Source organism: Aythya ferina (genome assembly GCF_964211825.1).
Source record: "Aythya ferina genome assembly, chromosome: 1".
Classification (NCBI taxonomy): domain Eukaryota; kingdom Metazoa; phylum Chordata; class Aves; order Anseriformes; family Anatidae; genus Aythya; species Aythya ferina.
In genome coordinates, this window is record NC_140296.1 from 3,526,867 (window position 1) to 3,551,071 (window position 24,205).

The window sequence follows — 24,205 nt, forward strand, 5'->3', positions numbered from 1 at the left end:
TCCCCAACGACCACCAGACACATTTCCATTTTTATTTTCCTTTATTCCAAACACCGAGGGGGGACCAAGCCTCGCCGGGAACACTTATACATGAGGGAAAAGCGACAAGAAGGGACCGGGGCACGACCGAGCCCGGGGCCCCCCTCAGCTCCCCTCAGCCGCAGCCCGCGCGCGGGAACGCGCCCCGCACGCGCCCCCCTCCCCTTTTACCCCCCCGCCCCGCCCGCGCAGCCGGGCTCGCTGCGCATGCGCAGTGCCGCCGCCGGCGGCTGTGAGGCGAGGGCAGCGGGCGCCGCCGGTCCTCGCCGCGCCGTGTGGGAAGGGATCTTTTTAATTTATTTATTTGTATTTTTTTTAAACCCTTTTGCGCCTCTTCGCGCTCTCCCTCAACCGGTCAAGGGCTGAGAAGGGGTAATGAGCTCGGTATTTTTTTCCTTCGGGGTGGTAGAGAGGGGTTTGCCCCTGCTCGTCCTCATGCTCCCCCTGTCCCGCCTCGCCTGAGGGGGCCCCGCAGGCCCAAGGGGGGCTCCTGCCCTCCTCAGGGACAGGGCTTCCAGAGCCAGCACCCCCCTCAGCCTGCACCCTTGTCAGGCTGAGGGGGAACCTGCCACCTGGCAGGCTGTGGGCAGGTTGGAAAAGAAGCAGCTTTTCTTCCTTCAGGGGCTGAGCGCTTCCATCTGCCCTCTCTTTCCCTCTTTCTTTTTTCTCCTCGTAGGTTTTGGTGGGGCTGGAGCGGAGCCAGTGCTTCCCTTGTGAGTCCTGCTGCCTTGTGAAAGTCTCCTCTCCGTCTCGCCATGGCCATCGGTGGCATCTGGCCGTCGCTGCTGCTGATGGCAGGCGTCGTGGCGGCGGTGGGATTGTGCAGGAGCCTTGTTCGCCGCCGCCTGCACGCCCACCCACACCTCTGCTCCTTCCTCCTGGAGGCTTTCAGCACCTTCCAGGTGTGTGCGTGCACGAACGAGCTCTGCCTGCTCGGCAACGTGGAGCCCAAGCCTCACACGGCGCTCACGCTCACCTACGGTTTCACCGTCCTGCACGGCTCGACGCTGACCGGCAGCACGTGCAACCCCTGCGGCGTCTTGCAGCCCCTCTGGGGCGGTGGGACGTCACTCAGGGCGGGTGGGCTGAAGATCGGGGCTCAGTTCGTGGCCGCCGCGCTCGCCAGAGTTTTTATGCACTTCGTCTGGAGGCTGGGGATTGCAGAGGCACATCCTGGAGCGCTCTCGCAGGGCTGCAGCAACCCCATGCAGACCACAGAGGTGCAGGCTTTCTGCATAGAACTGCTCTTCTCGGTCGTTTTCCAGCTGACCATCCTGCAAGTGGAGGCTGTTAAGCCCAGCTACCGAGTCCATTTGATCGCTCTTCTCATCACCATGCTCGTTTATGCAGGTCAGTCCTTTTTTCTCCATTACTGCAATCGAGTTGTAACTTAAAAATTGTGAGAAGCAAAATCATTTTTCTTTAAAGAGTCTCATAGAAAAGTATTCGATCCTACAAACGCAGAGTTCATTTGGAGTTCATACAAAGTTTGCCTGGTTAGATTCTCCTGCAGGTGTGGCGTTAAGAATGAAGTGAGCTGTGCATTCAAAGCAACGTTAAATCTACAAGTGAATGTGGTTAAGAGACACCGGATCACTTTGAAAATAGCTCGGTGAAGGATTGTTTCATAATGCAATTTGATACAGAGTGCGAGATTTCATGCAGTGTGTGCCACAAAGTGATTTCCGAGAGGCGTTGGGAGGCAGCAGGGCTGCCTGCATCAGGAGAAAATCCCTGATTGTGCAGACCTGCGGGATGGATGTTCTGCATTTAAATGCATAATGCATATCAGTGCAGTTTATTCTGGTTAACTTAAATCTGGACGTCAGAAGCAGGGAGGGATATTTATGGAATGCATGCAGGATGAGCAAATAGTGTCGCATGATTCGAAGTACTTGTGAAACCACGTTTGTTTTTTTTTTTTTAAAGGTGCTTTTTATATCAGGGCACCTCCAGATCTTGTGTCTCTGTAATCCTCCTTGTTGCCCTGTCCTTGCTTTTGCCTCTGGGTCACCTCTGGCCTCCCAGAGCTGGGACAGTCACCTGCACAGCCTCCCTGGGTGGCTGGGAACGAAGAGCTGCAGAGAGGCAGCATGAATGTTTGTGCTGGCTCCTCATGCTCCTTGTGCTCCCCAGCGAGGTGGCAGCTTTGTCACTTGAGGGCTGCTTGGCAGGGAGCAGCTTGTCCTGGGAAGGAGCCTCTGTACTTCAGGGTGCAGGGAGCTGAGGGAGAGGTGGTCACGGAGCTGCTTGCCCCAGCTTGAGCTGCAGCTTCCCCCACAGAGCAAATCATCCAGGGAATGATTTCTGAGAGGAGATCGCTGCCGTAGCTGCAGGTATCCGCAGTGGTACTGAGCTCTTGTCCAAAAGGCTGAGCTGAATTATGCTCCCTAACACAGCAGGATGAAAATAGAGCCAAATTTTCAGATGCATTAATGAAAAAAGCCTCGCTCATTACATTTAGCTGAAATCATAATAGCAGAAAGATTTTACTCCGTGGATAATTTTGATAATTAGCGATTTGAACCACTTTCTCAAATTAATCTTTGAAGGCAGAAGCGAGGTGTCGCTGCGTTTTGGCACACCAGGTGTTATTTCTGAACGGGTTGGTAAAAGTGTAGCCAAAGATTATAGCACCTCTCCTACAAGCCAGAAAACTTGGATTACTGATTTCTTAACATTCCTTTGCTGCTTAGCAAATGTTCCTGTAAAATAATACGTGTCACGCTGCTTTTCCCTCAGCTAGTTCATGCAGGGAATTCATGCCCAGTGCTCCTGGCCGAGCCATCTCTTTCCAGCAGGAGAAAGCTGCCTACCAAGTTGGCTTCTTGTCGTAAACTTGGACTTGTGACTATCCAGAGCAGTCAGTCTGTGTGTATTTCTAGGAAATATCAAACCTGCAGTGCCCAGGCCTGTTTCCCAGGCAGTTTGTGCTGTATCATGTGCAGAACGCCTTGTGCAACCTGGATGTTTTTCTTTCCACTATACCTGAATCAAAAATCAAGGCTATGTAAAAAAAAAAAAAAAAAGTGTTCCAGGGAGCAGATCTGGAACCTAGTTTTATCCTCTCCCTAGTGGAAAATGTACTAATTCTTGTTCACCCTGCTCCACGCTTCCTAGGGTTTGCTAGGATCACAAAGAAAAGGTGAGAATGCCATCCTGCCCCTGCAGCAGGAACAAGCCTGCTAGTTACTGTGTGCTCCTAAGGTAGGGTTGAAGCATCTTTAAGTAGCAGAGGGCGTAAGAGCCAAGATTCCTGCCCCTGAGGTATCCCACCAGGTGTGGGAGCAGGCTGCTGCTGTGAACACCTTTCTGTGATGGGGTGAGAGGCTTGGAACAGATCCTTACCATCGTGGAATGAAACATTCACCCCAGAGTGCTGAGAGAAGCGTTGCTTTTCCGTGCTGAGAAGAGTGCTTTGACCACACAGAAGGAAAATTGAACACCTTCCAAACTGGTTGTTACGGTAGTGGCCAAGTGCTGGTGCACAGGGTTTGAAGACAGACAGATCTTAATGTAGCTGGGCTAATCATTCTCAGGAATCATCTGCGCCTCTTCATTAACTCTTTGTGAAGAATTTGAGCAGTTCTGTAAAAAGGGATGGATCTTTCTTGCTCACCCAGCACCAAAGGATGAGCACCAGATTTAGGGAAACTGGTAACACCCCTACTTTACCCAACAGAAGTATCAAACAGTTATAATATTGTGTGAATAACGCTATTTCAATCTTTAATTTGAAAGATCCAGTGTTTTGGCTAGGAACTCTGAAAGATGCATTCAGTTAGAAAATAAAATCCATGCTCGTGGTTCCTTTGCACACTGATTGTGCCTTCAGGACCTGTGTTTATTACAGTCGTGAATGAATCAGAAATGTTAGAAAATACATCTCAAACACAGTAGATCACATTTCAGCACATCAGTTATCTTCTACTGCATGTTTAAAAGCTATATCCCAAAGAGGAATGATCCTAAAGGATCCCTAAAAAGGGACACTAAGGAGTATCTCATACTCATATTAAATTTGGTTTGGATGGAATGTTAACGGTTAGCCATATCTCTGTGGCTTATACCCATCTACATTTGTTGATACATGTGCAGGGCTAAAAACCATTAAAATGGTCTTTTTTTACAGTTGACTGAGTTAGATTGATGGAAAAAAAGTAAGTGTTGGTAGGTCATTGTGTGTGCCCGTGAAAGTTACTTAGGTAAAGCATGCAACTTATTCCAACAAATAATATCAAGTTACGTAGTAAGTGTTTTCAAAATTACAGGCTGTTCCTTTAGCATTTCTTTTACTTTTTCAGGGAAAAACATTCAGATTTTTTTTACATTCTATCTTACGCTGGCCAAATTTTTATAATAGCAGATACTGTACAAAAGAGAAAGAAACAAAACCTCCAATACTGCATTCGTTTTGTTTCTTCTACAAAAAAATGAGAAAGAGAAAAGGTTGTGCCTATAAATATTAAAGGAATGATTCAGAAGCTGAGGATGCAGACCACACATATGCTGGTGAAGAACACTCAGATACTTCCTTTGGGAAAATATTTATTAGGGGAAGAAAAAAATCCACCTTTTGAGAGCTTTTTATTTACAGGCAATATTACAGTTAGTTGAATAAAACTGGTAAGATATTTCTGAGCCTAACATATTTAGGTAAAAATGATGAGAGTATTTTTAATTCTACATTTCTCCCTAATTTTGTTTTTTTTGCTTTTAGTAATCTTAGAAGTTAAAATTACTTTCTCAGTCATTGTGCAGAGCACTCACTACCTCACGTTTTTAGGTTTTCATGCATGCAATATCAAAGATCCTACACTACTTTTTTGCCATCAAATGATTTATCCTTTCTAGTACACAGACTCTGAGGTGCAGCTTTGTGTTTCCTATTACGCTTTACCGTTCTTTCATGTTGTAAATGTAGTGTGCTACCAAAGGACATTTTAATCTAACAAATATTTTTAAACATGATCATACAAGTGCCCCTGTCCTGTGGTTTATATTCCAGCAGTTCCTAGTACTGAAGAAGTAACAGTTAAAACTAGATCTTATGTTTAATATCTATTCTGAAACAGCATCTGCCTCTTGAGAGTGAAATTCTGCTCTTAAATGTGTGTTTGTGGATACAAAAGCAGGAGCTGTGAGTCTGTAAACAGATTAAAGTAAAGTAAATTATGTTAGATGGCCTTCCAGGCCACGGTGGAATTTGTTCATGTGTCAATGTGCAAAGTAAGACTTCACAGTAAATAGGAGTTGCTGTTGTCAAATCAGAGTAAACTGAATCGGTCAGCAAGGATTAAAACCTTTCCAAGCTGCAATAGTGGTAAAAGAAAGGAGGAGAAGTGTCTATATAGAGAGAAATACAGAAGAAGAGAAGGAGAAAGACCTTACTAAAACTTCTGGTAAATGATTGCATTCATGACAAACGAGGATTACAGCAGCATGGTGTGTGTACAAAGGGCAAGGTCAAAGCTCATGCCAGCTTATTTGGCCTAGGAAAATCACAAATATGTTCTAAGAAACTAAATAGATACAATTACACACTACGATACGGGAATAAATTAATAGATAGAACAAATATGGGGCAGCTAGTAAATAATAATACCAAATAGAGAGCTTTTTAACGATCAGTGCTTTTTCAGCAGGATTGCAATGAGGGGACCAAATCATACCAGAATTAAAAACACTTACCTCCCAGCTCATCTCAGTGTAATTGTAACCTAGTCCCCACAATGTAATATGTTTGGATCTCATTTAGAAAATGTCGAGGCAAGTTCATTTACATCTAAAGCCAGAGGGAAGGAAAGATGTTCAGCTGCTTTAAACTTCTTGTAAGAGAATGAGAGGGGTTTGCTTTTATTTTCTTCAAATAACATAGAATGAATGTGAAGGCTTTTCCCCTGTTATTGCCCTGAGATAACCCTAGCGTTCAATAAATCAATGTGATAACAGTGTTCTGTTCAAAAATATACAAGTCAGCTTAGCAAGAACAGCACTTGGCAGTTTTCATGATTATCTTGCATATATGTTACAAGAGACAAGAGGTTTTAATAAAAGCTCAGTATTTGTTTGCTGACATTTGTGTAATTTCTGCCCTAAAACTGTGATGCAAGACAGATTATAGTTATGTCAACAGAAACATTTAACATGAACCAAACCCATATCTTCACACAATATTTGTGATAAAGAGATAAAGGCAGCTGTAGCCTGTACTTTGGGTATTTTAAAATACATTTTAGGAAACTGTTAATAAGTTAATCGTGTGTCATCTGTTTAAAAAAGAAAAAAGCTGTGCAGAACTGTTCATCTGTTCAAGTGGTTTCTGCTAATGCGTTTTATTGCAGGGTATGTGTTTCTTGCAGTGGTGTGTAGGTGTGTTTCAGTATTGCATTTGAAGTAGGTATTAAGCAAGATGGTTTAATTTCATACTGTTTATATTTTGTTTCAGGTGGAAATCTCACAGGAGCAATATTTAACCCAGCATTGGCTTTTTCATTACATCCAAAATGTTTCTATGACAATTTTTTGATTTATTCACTAGTCTATTGGATAGCACCATCCTTAGGTAAGTTCTTAATATTTTATGTATTTAAGAAAACGTTACTTTGCACGTAGTTCAAAAATCAAGAAGCAGATATTCTTTATTTGATAGTCTACTTGTCTTCTGGTTTAAATAGAAGACACTGAATTGTAACATATGCGTAGAAGTCATTCAGAGTCAGGGCTTCCTTCTGCAAATGCAGGCTGTGTATTTTGAGCTTAGTTCATGCTTTATGTGGAGCACCCATAACAGTCAGTTTTGTGAATCGAGCATTTAATACTGAGATTTAAACACCAGTTTTATGCTCAAAATAATATATACTGTTTTAATCAGTTTAAAGAAACAACCACGTTAGGATATAACTGCTTAGTTTTTGTGTCATGGTCAAAGTCTAAGTACTTCTGGGATGCTTTGAGTGGTATAATGTAGCAAGGGACAGGACTGCACAATGCTAAATGGAAAATAGGTAGGGTTAACTAGTTAGTTATGGACCAACAGTTGTTTACTCTGGAACACGATCTTTTTGGAGCTGCCTGCTGTTTCAGATTTTATGCCTGAGTATTAAAACCCAGCTTGAGATGTGTCGCATGTCCTTACACTGACCAAGGGCCAACTTGTAGATTACAGCAAAGTGTTAAAAAAGAGAAGAGGCTATCTGAAAGTAAACATTAGCCTGATAAATTTCAAAGAGAAACAAGTTGTTTAGCATGCTGTTTCTATCTTGTTTTGTGACAATATACAAAAATATGGGGATGATTAAATTAAAAAATACGTATATTTTTAATTAAAAAAATAATAAATCCGGTATTAGAACAATATGCTCAATTATTACTACTATAATATCACCTTTTTCATCACCATAGTGTCCAAACTTTGCAGTTTCCATTCCATGTTTTTCTCCCAGTCACTGTTGGAAACAATCTATTCTTAGTTCAGGAATAAGGAACACACATGTGAATAACTGGAATTTTTCTAATTTGAATTCTGGTTCATCTGGTGCAGACGAAAACACTTCGTGCCATTGATTGTTTACAGTTACTCCCACCAAATCTTTAGCCTTCTGTTATATATAAAGAGGCAGTCATCTAATCCCGAGTTCTTTCATGACTTAATCCTATTAGAAGGCACAACAGTGGTATTGGAAACAAGGTGAGTCCGTGAAACACACACAGGAAACAGCTCCTTGGTAAGAGTAAATAACTATTTTTTTCCTTCTTCGTGCATTTTCTACCAGAAGTGGCTTTTGGTCAGTCAAAAATGGAGAACGAATTTCAGTTAAAACTATTTTTTTTTGTTGTTAAAGCTTGTAAATTTTGTTAAATTACATATCCAAACATGATGACTAAATGGAGTACTAATGGATGACTAATGTGTGCTGTTCCAGTTAATAGCTAATGAAATGTTTTAGGTAAAGCTTATGGGCATCACCCAGTTCCTAATCAAACGTAGGATATTCCTCAGAATTGAAGTTTAGCTTTCTGGTACTTTACCTTATTTCAGTCTGATATCCATCTTGAGATTGTCTAGCTTCTCAGTACGTGACCTTTACTATTTTCACAAGGGATCTAAAGAAACAGGAGAAATTCTGAAACACCGTGTTCTACTTAATTAGCGAGACATCCTCCAGAGCTGCTTTGCAGAAAGCCTTCAGGTGATCTCAGCTTGAGTAAGAAAATCAACAGATGGTAATTCAAACAGAACCATGAGTCAAGGAATTTAGCATGTGGTTGGGGAATAATGTTACATTTCTATGAAGATGAAAAATTATGAAGATAAACAACAGTTTATCATTGGTCAACATAAAGGCAATACATACAGAATATATCAAACACTTTTTATATTTTACCAGGAACTTCAGACCAAGTAGTTGTGAAGATGTGAACGCTGGAGACAGATCATTTTTTGCACAGTGGCACTACTGTAGCTAAACATTTCATTACAGATGTCAGGCCTGTGCATCAGCTGCAGGGCAGAGTAGGCTATTGGTAACATGAATATCTCATAAAGCAAGGGAACTTCATGAATACATAGACCTTGTTTTATTATAAACCGAGAATTTTAAGGTGCCTGAGGTGGAAGAATAGGGGAGCTGAGACTATTTGAAAACTGAATCAATGAATATGTGAGTGCAGATCTACAAATCTAACATGAAATGTTCAACGTGAGAAATTTAATCTAACATGAAATGACATTTTTCTGAAAATAACAGAAATTCTTCCAAAAGTGGACTGAATTATGAAGAAAATGGCCTGCTGTGATGATAAGAAAATTCTCATGAGAACAACCTCTAATACATAAGCAGATGATGAGGGAAAGGATATTTTAAATGTAGTTGTAAAGACTGCTTTCAGAATCCATGTGTCAGTAGAAATACTTCCAGACTTCTAGAAACCCACAGAGTCATAGCGATACACTAATTTGTGTCTCATTTTCCCAGCATCAGCATCTTGGATGGTTAAATTACTTTGTTCTTGTTTGGGGAAATTCTTGTAGGACTATTACTTAGGGGTTTTTGTGATGTGGTGTAATAACTACCATGTGCAGATGGTATGTCCAAGCAGCATGGACCAGCATACCACGAAACTTCAGATTGCCTGTGCCACGTATGATACGATCTCATTTATGGGACAGCAAATACCGTGAGGACCAGGAAACTGAGGCTATTCAGTGTTAATGGATTCCCTGATCTAGCTGTAAGCCAGTTCTTAACCATCACTTTAACAGTGTTCTTAGAAGGTACTCTGGGAACAAGAGGAAGATTGATTATCGTCTTCACAAGAGGAGGAGGATGTGGAAGTTTCCTGTTAGGATAAGCAAGTTTTCTAGTGTCTTACAGCCATTTGTGAATGTAATCTTGGAACTGTAGTTAAGAACTCATTTTTCAAAATGTTTTCACTGAAGTTTCGGTGCAGGTGATTCTTCAGTAACATTAAAACAGCTGATTCCTGAAGTGAATAGAGGTGTCAGCGAGTGTTTATGGCTTAGCTTAGGCAGTCCCAAATTCTTGTGAGCACCGAGGCAGTGAGTACAGGTGGAACAAAGATGGTTTCTGTTCCACTGCCAGAGGAATTCATGTCACTTGTCCAGGCACGATCACACCATTAGTAATGACCATGACAGAGCTAATGCTTCTCTTTCAGTACCAGGGAGATGGCAGCTACGAGTGGAAGAGTTGGTGGCAATATATTGGATGTGAGAGCAGTAAAACAAATCTCTCTTAGCTGGACAGGCGCCAGCTTATCCTGCCAAGTTACTGACACTACGAAAGGAGACTCAATGACTGTTGCTTTGGATGGGTGTTGCCAGAAAGATTGCTGTTGTTCCTTAGAAGAAAATTTTTTTTCACCATCAGGTTAGCAAACAAATGCCACAAAAGTCACTTAGCAGCAGATGTAAAGGGAGGAGGCTACAGGTGAAACTGTCACCTTTCTGCTCAGAGGGGAGGATATTCAGGTTTCCATCAGGTTCAGTATGTAATAAATGACGAGGGCGCTTAAGATACACTTACAGCTTAGTAAAGAAACAAGAACTGCAAGTCCATTTGCAGTGAAGTGATCAGCATCTTGGGGACTTCGAAGACTTGCTCCCAAACAGGGAAGAACCGGTGGTAAATGTGGCCTCTTGGGCTGTAGTCCTTACAGTAGTTCAGTGGAAGACTTAGAAGAGTAAACAGCAGAGGACTTTGGACTTCAGACCAAAGTTCTGCTTAGTTAGGGAATGGGGAAGGAGAATTCCCTGGGAAGCTGCCCCAAAGGGAGAAATATCCTCGGAAAAGCTGATTTTTCCAAAAGCTTGCTGAGAGCTCAGTAACATTCTCACATGCAGGAACAATCTGTCGTGCAGTTAGTCTGGGAATTTTGACAGAAAGCCTCCACCTGTGAAAATGTAATGATGGATGGCATGAAAAAGGCTCAATGTCTTTTTTTTCCTCATTTTTCCCAAGCAAAGCTTGCTCCCAGACCTGTGTGTAAAACAGTAAAGTTTTGGAAAAGAGGCAGTAAATAGAGTAACACAAGAGTAACAGTGTCATCTTCCTTTCTGAAACAGAATATGTTGTTTTTTCAAGAAGAGGGGGAAAAAAGTTCTTAATCCAATTTTTTTTGTATTTCAATGTCCTTCTTGTGAAGAACCTATAATCGCTAACTACCTTCTTTTTTTTTTTGCTTTAGAATAACCTCTAATATTATAATGACCTTAAAAAACAAAACCCACTATCTTAAAGCCATCTGTAATGCCAGCACAGTTATGGTTGGTGGAACAGACACTGCTACCCAACTCAGCCTTATCCCACCTACTGAGGAATTAAGGTTTGGTCACCATCACCTGTATGTCCTTCCTGATAGCAAAACAGAAGGTGCCCCCATCAGCTTCAGCTGGTCAAGTCTGCTGTCTTTGGCTTATAAGCACCAGAAATAAAACCTTCAGTATCCAAAGAAACACTTCATTATCAGCTCCTAAGAATCACTTGCATGGTTCACTGAAGCTTTCTTTGTGGAAAAGTTTGTGTTTCCCAAAAATACTGGCTGGCTCTACCCTTTCAACAGGAAATTCCATGCTGCTGCAACCCCTGCTGATGTAACTTGACAAATACTTTAACATAACATTTATTTTCAACTGATGCTGGAGAATTGTGTCCTTCTCAAAATACATTTAAATAAATGTTCTTTTTATATTTTGTCTTTTCAGGTACGATACTTGTGGCTTTTGTATGGAAATCCTTCCTCGGATACCCTGAGACGCCAACTTCTGAATTTTAGCAGAACTACTTCAAAAAAATAGTTTCAAGAAAGTTAAATTACAGCCACCTGCAGAAATGAATCTTACAGAAAGATGCTGAAATCAGCTTACACACCACCTGTCAATTGTATTTTCAGATTTCATGTTTTGGAATATTTCACTTAAAGCTTTGTATTCAAAAACTTACTTTGTAATAGCGTATCAGGATGCTGAGAGTACCTGCCAACAGTTTCTGTTAAGCCATACGAATGTGAAGGACTGTTAGAACACTGCAACTTTGTCACTTTAGCCGTAAGTGCCGTTCGCTGACCTTAATTACAGTGGCATATAAAACTAAGTTTAGATAAAAACCCGGTCCTTTCAGGGTTTGATTTTACTGGATTCTTCCCATAAATGGCTCCTGTGAAAATGAAGCTGAAGATTTCATTCTTAGATTGATCTCAACATACTCCTGCTTGCCATACACGTACCTCTGAGAGGAAGAGAGGCTGGCTGCTTGCTTTTCTACTCCCTAGAAGAATCTCCACAGTTTTATTCTAGAGGTAACCTACACCAAAAGCAAAAACCTGTAGGACCAGCAGTGTTTTACTAATACCCAAGCGCAGGTAAGTAACCCCTCTTTATTTCAGGAAGGCTTTGCCCCATCCTCTCCCTGTAGTTTATTGAATATTGATCTTGTTTGAGAAGAATGTTAACGAGGTACTGTAACAATTCAGTAGACATGCAGGTAAAAGTGATTATAGAGGGGAGAAAAAAAAAAAACACAACTTTATCCCAGCTTGCAGTCTTTTGCACACAGTAGAACAGACACAGTAAATAGGGGTAAATCACATGGAAGGTGATGCATAGGTGGTTTTATGCAACTCCTATCAGATATTTTTCTTGATTAAATTCAGTTTTTCACTTCACTAGATTTGAAAAGCAAGATGGTTAACAGGTTATATAAAAATTCCAGTACTAGACCCCTCTCTACTCATTGTTTGTTCAAACTTTGTTCCCATTGCTGATCCTATTCAAAGAGGTACAGGAAGAGTCAAACAAGCTTTTTGCACTAAAATTGTGAGGGCTGCTATTGTCGCTGTGCTTTTTGCAAGAGCTTGGGAAATAGTTTCATTTCCTACTTCTTGCTACTACTTTTTTTCCTCATTTCCTACTACTTTTTTTTCCTCATTTTAATTTCTAAGGCATGTTTAGATTATACTGTGAAATGAAATCACTGTTTGGACATGTTTTTCATATAAAATTCTTAATATATTAACTGTGTTCAGTCATTTAAAAAAAAAAATACTAATACCCCAAAGAGAAATAGAACTGCTGGGTTATCATCATTCAGCAGCACTCTGATCCTGGTGCGAGTTGGCTCGCGGAAGGAAAGAAGCTTCAAGGCAAGGGCTACACCCCAGCACGCTGTGTGCCAGATAAAGCGTGATCCTTCAGCCGTTTGGGTATTCAGCCATTTATTTATACCTCAGCCGTGGAGCTGTAACAAGGAACAAACATTACAGAGCTGTAACAAGGAACAAAGCTGAGGCATGACCACATACTTGTGGTCTTCTGCTTCTAAAGGAGACTTGTCAAGAGGCTGCTACCTGTCACTGCCTTGCTTTACTGCTTTTTATCCCTTTTAAGGTGAGCCATACATTGTGTGTGGTTTGGTTTTGTGTTTTTTTCCCCTGGGGCTTGCGTTTCCTGGTATCCTCAAGCCCAGTTTTTAGCCTCATTTCTTATGGAAGTGAACCTTACGTAATGAATTAATCTGCACATCTCCTCTGAGCCCCTAAGGTCCAGAGGATAAAGGTCTCAAACCTCGGAGAGCATCGAGATAAAAGGGAAAAGAGAAAGCAGAGAAACACCTACAGGAAGCCCAGTGTTGTTAGAGACCCTACTTCCATGTCATTTTTGAAGGTCTGCAATCAAAGTCCGTAAAGCACAGAGGGCAGCTCTGATTTCTGTAGCTATGTTATTTATTTTGGCGTAGTATACACCTTAACAGTGATACTTCCTATGTAGCTGGGTAATTAGTAAGCTGTTGCTCAATTTCTAGTCACTGGATTTTAAGTTACTGCTAAAAAAAACAAACAAGCCTTAAATTGAGTAAACTAAGGGGAAATAAAAGCAAAGAAAAAAGGAGAAAGAACATAAACGTTAGAAATTGAAAAAAAAATAACCTTTTTTTAGTAGTACAGAAAATATTTTTACATTCAAAGTAATTAATGTTTACGAAGGGTTTCCCAGAATGCTTACAAATAGCTCGAATGCAAACTTTCATTAAAGATAAAACTTGCAAGTCTACATTGGACAGCGCTTAACCTTACTGGGGGCTCATCCAGATTTGCTTCCACCTGACCAAAATTAATCTCACACCATCGCTTTGACTAGAAGCATTGTAAAGCAGCTGGATTTGGAGTTATCAACAGAAATTCTCCCTCCTAGAGCTTCCTGCTGCTTGGACACAGGGCAGAGTGCTAAGCACAAGGCTGCAGCCACCCTACACGTTAATGCTGCCTGTCTGCTGTGATACCTAACACAGTCTGCAGTTTAGTGTGAAAAACAACAGAAAGAGCACACTTCAGCAATTTAGAGTTACACCAAAACAAACAACAACAAGAAATACCGGTCTCTTTTAGCCACAAACAGTAATTTGAAATTTTATGAGCTCTCCTTCTGTGGTTTCTATCAAGGAGCTAGTAAAACAGTATGATTAGAAAAATGCAAGGCCTACATGCTGCTACCTTTTTACCTGCACCACAGAAAGACATAATTCAAGAGCGAAGTTAATGTTGGTAGGTCATAATCAACACTTTTTCTTCTCTGCAGCTCAAGCAGCTGTTTGGCTTCATTGCTTTAATCCACTTAGCTCAGCTTTGGGAGGCTCAGCAACGAACAAAAACCTAAGTGTTAACGTCACAGAACTTCGATTTTCCTTTCAGGTCAAAGCGAAATAGCAGCAAACGGTAACTGGCATTCCTGCTGCCCCCACATGAAAATAATTCAAATAAAAGAAAATAATTCAAATAAAAGAAGATAATTCAAATGTGCTGGCATGGCCCCACGGCAGAAACATCACAAAGCAGAGAAGTGCAGCAGGAGAAGGGCCAGCAGGACCAATCCTTAGTGATCTAAATTTGGGTTCCTAAATCTGGGCTGCGCCACAGAGGACTCCTATCCTACAGAGGCACTTTGCAAATATTCTGGCCCTTCAGTCTCACCTGTGGGTAACTGATGAAAATAGCTTCACTTTTACTATTATAATAGAGCTCAAAACTCGAGGGATGTCAGCTCAGAGCTCCCAGCAGTTTGTCGAGGTAAAAGACCGAGAACTGCAACACACAGGTGGCTGTGAGATACAAAAATCTTAGTTTATTTAACAGTGCTGTTAACATTTAATACAAAGACACAACCCAGTTCTCATTTTCAGGACTTCATAGGTTTTATTCCATCTCTACCACCCAAACTTTGCTCCCATACAAATGGAAGGGACAACAGTGAACTGATACCAGTTACTTGAGGGGCATGAAGCTGAGCTTTGCTTTTCATCCCTGTCTGACCTTATTTTCTTTCAGCTGAGCTCTGTAACATTTCCATTCCTCTCCATTACTCAATGAACAGGTACAAAAATACGGGAAGTTCTAGGACAATCTAAAATTCTGCTCTACGTAAAGTTGTATTTCTGCAGTCCTAGAACTCCTTCTTTGAAACGACCCCTGCCAAGCCCCATTTACGTTAGACGGGAGAGGTTTTATTACTTGTTTTGTGTGTGTGTGTTTTTAAATAACCCCATAGTGGTCACAAATGTCAACCCCTTTTTTTAAACATCTATAAAAGCATTTATAGACCGAGATGTCTAAGCGCAGATCATTAAAAGAAAGGTTAACTCCCGACAGTCACTGCGATGCCTTCAGTTTTACAGCTTACTCTGCAAGTGCCACAAGGAAGAATCTGAAAGACACAAGACACCACGTTTACGTCAGCAGCACCACAAGAAACGATTATTAATCTTTCCAGTAGCCACCCAGAGGACAGCACTTTAATTAAAACGCACTAATTTGCAGGAGGATTGAGCACCTTTGTCCCTGACAGACCCAAACTCAGGCCGGCACGCACGGACAGCCGGCTGCATCCCTGTGCCAGGGCACCACGTCACGCCGCCACGCACCACTTGGGCCAGAACACTGCAGCCTCGTGATGCGAGGGACAAAATGCCACGCACCACGAGACCAAGTGGGAACGTCCCCCCCTGAACCACCAGCGAGTCTTCCAGGAGCTTCAGTGGGAAACTGCCACATCGCATTTGGGTAACGAGCAGTGACGTGCGACACGAGCAGCCCACAAGGGCGCTGCTTCAGAGGCAGGGAGCGCAGTGCTCTCTGAGCAGCGATTGTTTTTGCTGCTTGGAAAGCCAAAAGGACCAAGCTGCTCCGAGAGGATAACAGCCAGCTCCCTCCTTGCCCGTATTTTGATGGCGCAGAACCTTTGATGGTGCAGAACCAAGCAGTCTTTGTGCTCACGCTTGTTAGCAGAGCGATGAACACCTCCACGAGCTGTTCTTATATCACCCTTCCAGTTCTTGCTGCGGGTTTTCTGAGATTCCTTAAATTGCACCAACAGCACGAGAGCGCCCTGCGCAATCACCTGCTTTGCACGGAGTAAGGTGCAGGAAGAATCCCACCCTCCAAAGCTTTTAGGGACAGAGCGTGGCATTTGCTTTGCCAGAAGATCAACCAACGCCACTTCCACCAGCATTTCGGGTTCCTTACAGAGCTGCCACCAGCCAGCAGCTCCCCTGAATCCTGCTAGGTTCAAACCAGGCCAACAAGCCCTTGAATTTGAATTTTAAACAGATGGCTGTTAAAAATGGCTGCTTTATTTTTATCTTCATAAAACCACGGGCAGAAATCTCGGAGACAAAGCCAGCAGAGCTAAGCTTTCCATTCAGTATCTGAGAGTCACTGCATCTAGAGCTTGGTTTTAAAATGTGTACAGGGCCACCAGCACCTCGACTTTATTTGCAAGAGCTCTGACACCACAGAGCAAATGCTAATTCAGGCCCAATGGCTGGGATCAGTGAGCATGTACTCGGAGACTTTCAGAGCTGCAGGAGTTTGGGAACAAATTAAAAGAAGCAGTGGAGGAGGAGAGCAGACACACACACCATCTTTCCACCACAACCTTTCTCAGGGACCACAGCCTCTTCCTCAGCGCCGCTATAACCTCCCTCTGACTACTGACCCATTTTCACTCTTTTTTTTTTCCAGCTTTCTTCCTATTTGTCCCCTTTCCTTCCTTCCCCCTCAGCTTTTGGCTGTCTGCCCCGCAGCTTCTTTTCTCTGGCAGTCAAGTGGAGCAGTGAAGCGGGGAAGAAGCGCAGCCGTGGCAGCGCTGCACATCTCCCAGTGATGTAGGGCACTTGTGGACCCCTACAAGAGATGACTAAAAACTCCCCACGCTCCCAATAACCACAGCGACCTTCTCCTTCTCCCAGCTGCCATCATGCCAACACCACGAGACATTTCCCGTCCGCACGTTAGAGGAGGAAGCCCTCAGAAGCCACGGGAACTTACAGCAGCACGCGTCCTCCTCAGTGATCAACTTCTGCATCTTCAAACTGCCCCGCCACTACTGGTGCCATGTCCACCTCCATCCCATCTGCAAAAAAAAACAGCCAGTGCCACTCAGCGCCGCAGGCTTGGAGGGGATCTTAGCATCCAAAAGAGAGCGAGTGCCCTCTGCTGACAAAAGATCAGCAAAGCACAAAACGCTTTGGCTGAACTTCTGAGAAACACTGACGTGCTCATAATTCTTTTTTTTTTTTTTCCAGCTGCATCAGCCGGTCCCTTAAAGACATCCCCACATCTCACCCTGTCTTATTAAAGGACTTAAATACCAGATTTTAAATACTTCATTATTTTTTTTTTAAATGAAGTTTTGCTGTAACAAATGGTGATTGCTTGTAACAGCTCTAGTTGGGCTCAGCTGGAGAGAAGCCAGATCCTGTTCTCCAGCAGCTCTCAGCAATCAGCAAGTTGAGGACGGGAGCAGCTGCCCCGTGCTGCAACGTCAAAGAGCAGCAACTCTGAAAGCGAGCAGCCCTGGGGACTTTAATAAGGGCAGGAAACCAAGGAGCTGTACCAGAGCAAATAAGATCAGGGTGGCTAATAAAGATGATAAATTTGACTCTGAGACATTTGACGTACTGGCTGTTCAATTTTTTTCCCCAATTTTCAAGATGTCGGGGTTCAGAAACCAGAAAATTTTCTAATGAAGGGCTGCGCAAACACAAGTAAGCCACCTAAAGTTATCTTTGTATAAAATTGAGTCACAAAGCTGTGGAACAAAATCTACGAACAACTGACAAAGGAAATAAGATTAAAAAAATGATCCACGCGAATCAGAAAAAAAAAAGTGATTATTGTGCTTTTAGCTCTTCTAGGCAAGGGGATAGCTAGAAATCACAACAGCTACATCGTTTTCAAACAGCAATCCTTGAAAAGATTTCAAGGCATTCTAAAACAATGAGATTTATATAAAATAAATTAAAAAATACATTACTCAAGTGAAAGCAGCATTGGAAAAAAAGGGAAAATTTAGAGATCTTTCCATCAAGAAGAAATATTACTACTTAAATATACGCTTAAACAATTAGCAGCATTCAGAGATGGCATCCTTCAAAAAGCTGACTTAGAAAAGCAGGTAGGATGTGTGAGGTTTTTGGGTTGTTTGTTTTGTTTTTTCAATCTGTTGCACTACATTTCCAAGATCCCAAATTCACGCTGAACCCCAAACAGAACTATTAGCCCGCAGCGTGCTCAGCCCTGGTGTTTAGGGACAAGGCAAGCTGCAGAGCCACCGCACTCAGCAGTTGTTTAGGAAGAGCAAAGAGCGTCTTACCCTCAAACTCCCGTATCGAGTCCTCCGTCCTCACCCCAGCCATGTTGTACTGGCTGCTGACAGACTGTGCCAGCATGCCCTCCAGCCTCTCCAGGGTGGCCTGGCCTTCTGCGGTTAAATGCGACAGCCCCTCCTCGTACGTGTAGAAGGTCGGGATGTCGCCCTGCTCCAGCTCTGCAAGACAAGCCCGTGGCAAAAAGAACGTTTAGGTGAGATAAGTTGGTTTTTGGTTGTTTTTGGTTTTTTTCCCCAAAAGAAACAGCTCTTACGAACCGCGTGCCTCAACGTCGTACTCCTCCCCTTCGTAATCGTTGTCCGAATCCTCGTCTTCTGGGTCGGGGTGCAGAGCCTGGCATTCGCACATGGCTGAGAACATGGCTTCCACTGGGGAAAGAGAACACAACCGCCTTGTGGGCACGTGGCCGAAGAAAAGATGCTGCCCGTTTCCCTCCAGTTGGCTGCCGTGATAAAAAACTCCTTTATTTCTTCACCAAGACCTCACAAGAAGCAAAAAGTCCTGGACTGAAGGACCAGAGGGACTGAGAATATTCTTTTACCAAAACCCACTGAGTTTGTACTTAATAACATCACCAACAAGCAGCCAGGCTAGGAAGAAATCAGATTTCCTGGATCCAGCCAAGTGCTTTATCTGGTACACCTCCTCGTGTACTAGATCCTGCAAGGAACCCTCAGGTTCTTAAAGTTTGGATACAGCAGCAAGCTCTGCACAAAACAAATACATTCACATTTGCAGAGAGCTTGTAAGAACAGCCAGCATTAAAACTTCAGCCCAGCAACCAGACCTCAAAGTTAATTAATAATAATAACCAGTAATTAATAACCATTTCCCTCTTCACTTACGGGCCGATTTGTCGCTCGGTACGAATCTGAATTCCGCTATTGGCTCAACATCATCGTCGCTGTCTTCCTCCTCCCCTTCGGCCATGGGAGCCTCTTTCGTCTCCTCTTCTTTAGAGAAAGTCAGATGTTAGAGAAACGTGTTTATTTTGTCCAGAAGAGTCGGGTTTATTCTTTAGAAAGAATAAAACCAGAAACCTGGACACAAATCCACAAAAAGCACAAAAAACACGCTCCCACCCGCACTGCAGGCACCCAAGGTCCTCTCACAGCACCTGGACAACACTCGCAGTGCGCACACAGGCTTGATTTACGATTCCAGGAGTCTACATTTCCCTCTCCTGAGCTCTCCTGAAGTACCTGAACGCACATCTGATCAGTGCTAAAGCAAAACCACAATTCACAATCATTTTCACTTACCTGTGTAGCTATATCTAACCAGATTTTTATATATCTGCCTCAAGATATCTTTACCTTTAAGATATAGATTTGATATATATATTTTTTAAGTCACAGATGAATTTTATGGATCCTTAATAATCCTTAAAGCTTCCAGTTTGGCCCCTCCCAGGGTCTGACGTTTCCAGAAGCACCCAATTTCTTGTGTTCTTAGCAAGCCAGCAAGGGGGTGAGTAGAAAGGATCCTCAAAGCCAAGGACAACTGTGAGTAAAACCTCACTTCCTGACCTCTGCGCCCCACGTAGTTGAATAATTAAGCACAAGGTGGTGTTCTGGTTTCTGCAAACACAAAATCCACGCAGAGGATGGCTGCAGTTCATGCCTTCGTGGCTGGGGTCACCGAACTGACAGCTTCAAAATTGTTTTCCCCAGAAAAACGAGAATACAGTGAGGCTGTTGCACAAAGAGGGGCTTTTCTCACACACAGAATTGGCAATGCCGAGCACACTGAGAGGCCAAGAAGCTGCCAGCCTGTACCCCAAAAATAAAGCTCCCGGGGAAGCTCCCCAGTCCTCATCCAACTGACATCCCCAGGCTCAGCTCGCTGCTGCTCCATCCAGCGCTTTGCTTTCAGGGAAGCCAACCCCCAACTGCCTTTTTCTACGAACAGCTTGAGGACAAGGCACATAAACACAGGGCACAGCAAAAACTTCCAGGGGAAGAACAAAATGTACCCTGCCCGGCTGGAAAATCGAGACTCCTGCAGCTGACGAAGTGGAGAGGTTTGGATTTAACTCAGTAGCTAAAAAATTACAGGGCAGGGAGAGATTTGGAAACTGAACATTTGGGTTTCTCCTATCTGGAAACATAGAATTCACGGAGTTAAAAAATAAGAAAAAATAATAATAATGAAAAAAATAAATCAATCTACTAAGGATTTATAGATGAGAACTATCACAGGAGGAGTTTCAGATTCTCAAATGCTTATCAAAATGAATTAGAAGTTGGAAGTGATCTAGTGTGAAGATCTTTCTTCACACTAGGCACGGTTCACTTCAGAGGAAATACAATTAAAAGTGAGGAAGAAGAATATTAGCTGTAATCTTTGTAACGACAGACTGTCAGAGAATATTAGCAGCACGACAGAAGGAAATAACGAGAAGAATTAATAGTGTAAAATCATCTCGGGCTCCTGAGATTCCAGCATGTAGATAATTTAAAGAAAAATTAAAGGCCAGCTTCTGACCTTTAACTACAACGGCCAGGGGGATGAAGAGGAAAGGAGGCCTGATGAAGACTGAATGCTTGTTACTCTCCAGCTGATGTGGAAGAGTTTGTGACACACTTAATAAAGATATTAAAGGGCCCACCAGAAAAAAAAATAAAAATTGATATATCAAAAAAAATAGAAAACCCTCAAGCAAACAAAGAAATAGAAAGCTTGTTTTCTGCAGGTAAAGAGCACGACTGGCCAAAATGTTCTTTTTTTGGAAATGTGCAAAGATCCATCAAGCTCAGTAACACAAGCTATGATCTTTTGGTTTTGTTTTTTAAGGGCAAACCAGGATGAAAGCTTCCAGGGTGATGGGAAGCAGCAGGAATTCACGAAACCCAGAGAGGGAAGCAACAAGGGCAGAAATTCAGTAAGACAAAAACGATGCGTAAGCACTGGAATCAAGGGGAGACAGCAGCCAAAGAAAATTGTTTAAAATAATTGCGAGAGAGCAGAGAACCAGGCTGCAGTGGCTCTACCTGCTCCTAGCCACGTGCCGAGGTGCAGCAGAACCCAAACTGCACGCAACGGGGAAACTTTCCTTTAAATCAGTTACCCCAAACCAAAAGGAAAATGGACAATAACACGTGAACAAACCAAAAATCAATTAAATTGGTTGAAAACACAGATGGCTCCCATCTGGAGGACGGGACGGCGCTGCTCGGAGCGGGCAGGAGCCCTGCGTGGGGCACGTACCTTCAAAGTTGGCGTTGACCATGACGTAGAGGTGCTCCCAGGGGAAGGCGCTCAGGTCCCTGGACACGGCGTGCAGGCTGATGTTGGGGTAGTCCAAGGAGAAGCCGACGCCGGAGTTTTCCACCCAAGACAGGCGGCTAAAGAAGGGGGGGGAAAAAGAAAAAGAGGAGTTAGAACGATAGAGGAATCAAAGGTACCTGAGTCATGCCTGCAGAGATGGAAAGTGACACCAAAAAGTAACAGAGAGATCCCACAGCACAATGTGCTGCTTGAGCTCTCAAATGCTGTGGGTTTTTTTGGGGTAGAGGACATCCCTTTTGTGGAGCCGGGAGCTGACTCAATGGTCCCCATGGGCTTCTTCCACCTCAGGGTATTTTAGGGTAGCATGAGAACAAACAGAAGTACGGAGCAGCAGAAAGCGAGAGGACAAAACCAACAAGAATGCCACAGAAGCCTCCTGGTGTCAGGAAACCAGGCGGAAAGCAAGAGCTGGTGAAGTGGCGGCGAGGATTTCCCCCACACACGCCTCGATGGGGCAGCTTTCCACGCTCTGACAAGGCAGCACGTGCACCCAAAGGCTCTTTGTGCTCCGGGCTCTGGTTCTGCCCCTACAAGCGCTGGCATTTTAGGATGCCGGTGAAAGCTTCACGCCGTGCCCCAGACACATGGGAGCTGCCTGGGGGACTCGCAGGCGCCTCGCACGATGTTTTGAGATCCAGTTCGGAGAAAACTCGGTGCTGTAAGTACTGACGGCAGCGGCTGTGTGAACAGAAGCCCTTCTGTCTGTGGCCGAGCAGCTGAGCACAGCAGCAACTGGAATTGCGGGGAGATTCCTCTCCTGGAGGAATGAATGCAACAGCACCAAGTGCTGCTGGCCTCACAGCCCTTCCAGTAAGGGTGGTTCTGAGTCAGAGTTAGCAGGATGCTCACAGTTTGGTGTGAATTTTAGGTCAAAACTTGGTTTTATGACAACTTTGTCACTGCAGGAATAGCCTATGCTTAAGGTACTTTTCAATAAGTAAAGGAAACTCAGAAATTCATTAATAGCTGGCTTCTTCAAGTGTATGCCTCAGAAAGAGTTTAAAAGTAATTATGAAGAGTTAGAGAACATGGAAGCAGTATGGTTGGGAAAACCCTTCAAGATCACCTGCTCCAACCACCCCCCTACCACCAATGTCACCACCAAGCCCTGTCCCCAAGCACCACGTCCAACCTCTCCTTGAACACCCCCAGGGACGGGGACTCCCCCACCTCCCTGGGCAACCCGTCCCAAGGCCTGACCGCTCTTGCTGAGCAGAAATGTCTCCTCATTGCCAACCTGAGCCTCCCCTGGCACAACTCGAGGCCGTTCCCTCTGCTCCTGGCCCTGGTTCCCTGTGACCAGAGGCCGCCCCCCAGCTCCCCACCCCTTCCTTTCAGGCAGTTGCAGAGAGCAATAAGCTCTGCCCTGAGCCTCCTCTTCTCCAGCCCAAACCCCCCCAGCTCCCTCACAGGACTCGCGCCCCGCACGGCTCCCTCCATGCAGCGGTTAAACACCGCCTGCCCCGCACAAACCCCCCCAAATCCCCTCTCCTCGGCTCCCCGCGCACCTCTCGGCGATGTACAAGGTGCCGGCTCCCAGGGAGCGCCCCGCCAGCAGCGCCTCGGTGTCGGGCTGCCGGTGCCGGACCCCCTGAGCGGGCGGCGGGAGCCGCTTGAGGAGCGCCATGGCGCCGCCGCCGCCTCCTCCTCCTCCTCCCTCAGCCGCCCTCGGAAGCGGAAAGCACGGCCCCGCCGAGCGCCCCCCGGTGGGGCGGGAGGGAGCGGCGCCGCCGCCATCTTGGAGCCGTTCCCGCCTTCGCTGAGGGGAGCGGGGCCGCCCGTGTGGTGGCGTGAGGTACCGTGGCACACAGGCATCATGGCACGGTTGCAACCTAACATGATAGTAACATGGAAGCATGGCAAGCACCATGGCACCATGGCATCGTGTCAGTCACCATGGCATCATGTCACCATGTCAGTCATTGTGTCACCATGTCAATCACTAGGGCGCCATGTCACCATGGCAGTCACCATGGTGCCATGTCAGTCACTGTGTCACCGAATCACTGTCACCATGTCACTGTGTCAGCCACCATAGCACTATGTCACAGTATCACCATGTCAGCCACCATGGCACCATGTCAGTCACCATGTCACGGTGTCAGCCACAATGGCACCATGTCACAGTATCACCATGTCAGCCACCATGGCACCATGTCAGGCACCATGTCACTGTGTCACTGTGTCAGTCATCACTGCACCATGTCAGTCACCACGGCACCATGGCAATCACTAGGGCACCGTGTCACCATGTCAGTCACCATGGTGCCATGTCAGTTACCATGGCACCATGTCAATCACTGTGTCACCATGTCAGCCACCGTGGCACCATGCCAGTCACCATATCACTGTGTCACTGTGTCAGTCACTATGGCACCATCTCAGTCACCATGTCAGTTAACCATGTCACCATGTCAATCACTGTGTCACCATGTCAGCCACCATGGCACCGTGTCACCGTGTCAATCACCATGGCACCATGTCACCATGTCAGTCACCATGGCACCATATCACCATGTCAGTCACCATGTCACCATGTCACCATATCACTGTCTCACTGTGTCAGTCACTGTGTCACTGTGTCGGTCACCATGGCACCATGTCAGTCACCATGTCACTGTAGAGCTGTGTCATCATGGCACCCCAACACGGCGCTGAGGTGATCTCCAATTCGTGGCAGGAATACTTTGGGC

At 44.4% G+C, this 24,205-nt stretch overlaps 2 protein-coding genes across 5 annotated transcripts; one reads left to right on the forward strand and one right to left on the reverse strand.

Annotated features, from left to right (window-relative positions):
* Positions 1-233: 233 nt before the first annotated feature.
* Positions 234-17,497, forward strand: AQP11 (aquaporin 11). 3 transcript variants are annotated; one of them, XM_084524698.1, is made up of 5 exons: positions 234-411; positions 716-1,389; positions 6,488-6,604; positions 11,267-11,922; positions 15,220-17,497. In XM_084524698.1, exons 2-4 carry the CDS (start codon positions 795-797, stop codon positions 11,335-11,337), a joined length of 783 nt encoding a protein of 260 aa, XP_084380824.1. In that variant the 5' UTR covers positions 234-411; positions 716-794; the 3' UTR covers positions 11,338-11,922; positions 15,220-17,497. The 3 variants fall into 3 exon arrangements, with proteins under 3 accessions (XP_084380824.1, XP_084380825.1, XP_084380826.1); XM_084524699.1 differs by having other exon boundaries at positions 15,370-17,497; XM_084524700.1 differs by having other exon boundaries at positions 16,800-17,497.
* Positions 14,656-23,198, reverse strand: CLNS1A (chloride nucleotide-sensitive channel 1A). Of its 2 annotated transcripts, none has more exons than XM_084524688.1 (7): positions 23,021-23,198; positions 21,432-21,568; positions 19,067-19,174; positions 18,479-18,589; positions 18,206-18,379; positions 16,879-16,963; positions 14,656-15,256 (listed from the first exon to the last, which is right to left on the reverse strand). In XM_084524688.1, the coding sequence occupies exons 1-6, from the start codon at positions 23,137-23,139 to the stop codon at positions 16,896-16,898; spliced, it is 717 nt and encodes a 238-aa protein (XP_084380814.1). In that variant the 5' UTR covers positions 23,140-23,198; the 3' UTR covers positions 14,656-15,256; positions 16,879-16,895. The 2 variants fall into 2 exon arrangements, with proteins under 2 accessions (XP_084380814.1, XP_084380815.1); XM_084524689.1 differs by having other exon boundaries at positions 19,067-19,171; positions 23,021-23,190.
* Positions 23,199-24,205: the final 1,007 nt, after the last annotated feature.

What these genes read in the sequence shown, in the direction of transcription:
- AQP11 (XM_084524698.1), top strand. Translation starts at nt 795, where the DNA reads ATGGCCATCGGTGGCATCTGGCCGTCGCTGCTGCTGATGGCAGGCGTC. An exon ending in CACCATGCTCGTTTATGCAG is followed by an intron (nt 1,390 to 6,487) that starts GTCAGTCCTTTT and finishes ATTTTGTTTCAG; the next exon opens with GTGGAAATCTCACAGGAGCA. An exon ending in TTGGATAGCACCATCCTTAG is followed by an intron (nt 6,605 to 11,266) that starts GTAAGTTCTTAA and finishes TTGTCTTTTCAG; the next exon opens with GTACGATACTTGTGGCTTTT.
- CLNS1A (XM_084524688.1), bottom strand. Translation starts at nt 23,139, where the DNA reads ATGGCGCTCCTCAAGCGGCTCCCGCCGCCCGCTCAGGGGGTCCGGCAC. An exon ending in GGTCAACGCCAACTTTGAAG is followed by an intron (nt 19,175 to 21,431) that starts GTACGTGCCCCA and finishes CTTTCTCTAAAG; the next exon opens with AAGAGGAGACGAAAGAGGCT. An exon ending in CTCGATACGGGAGTTTGAGG is followed by an intron (nt 16,964 to 18,205) that starts GTAAGACGCTCT and finishes TTTTTTTTGCAG; the next exon opens with ATGGGATGGAGGTGGACATG.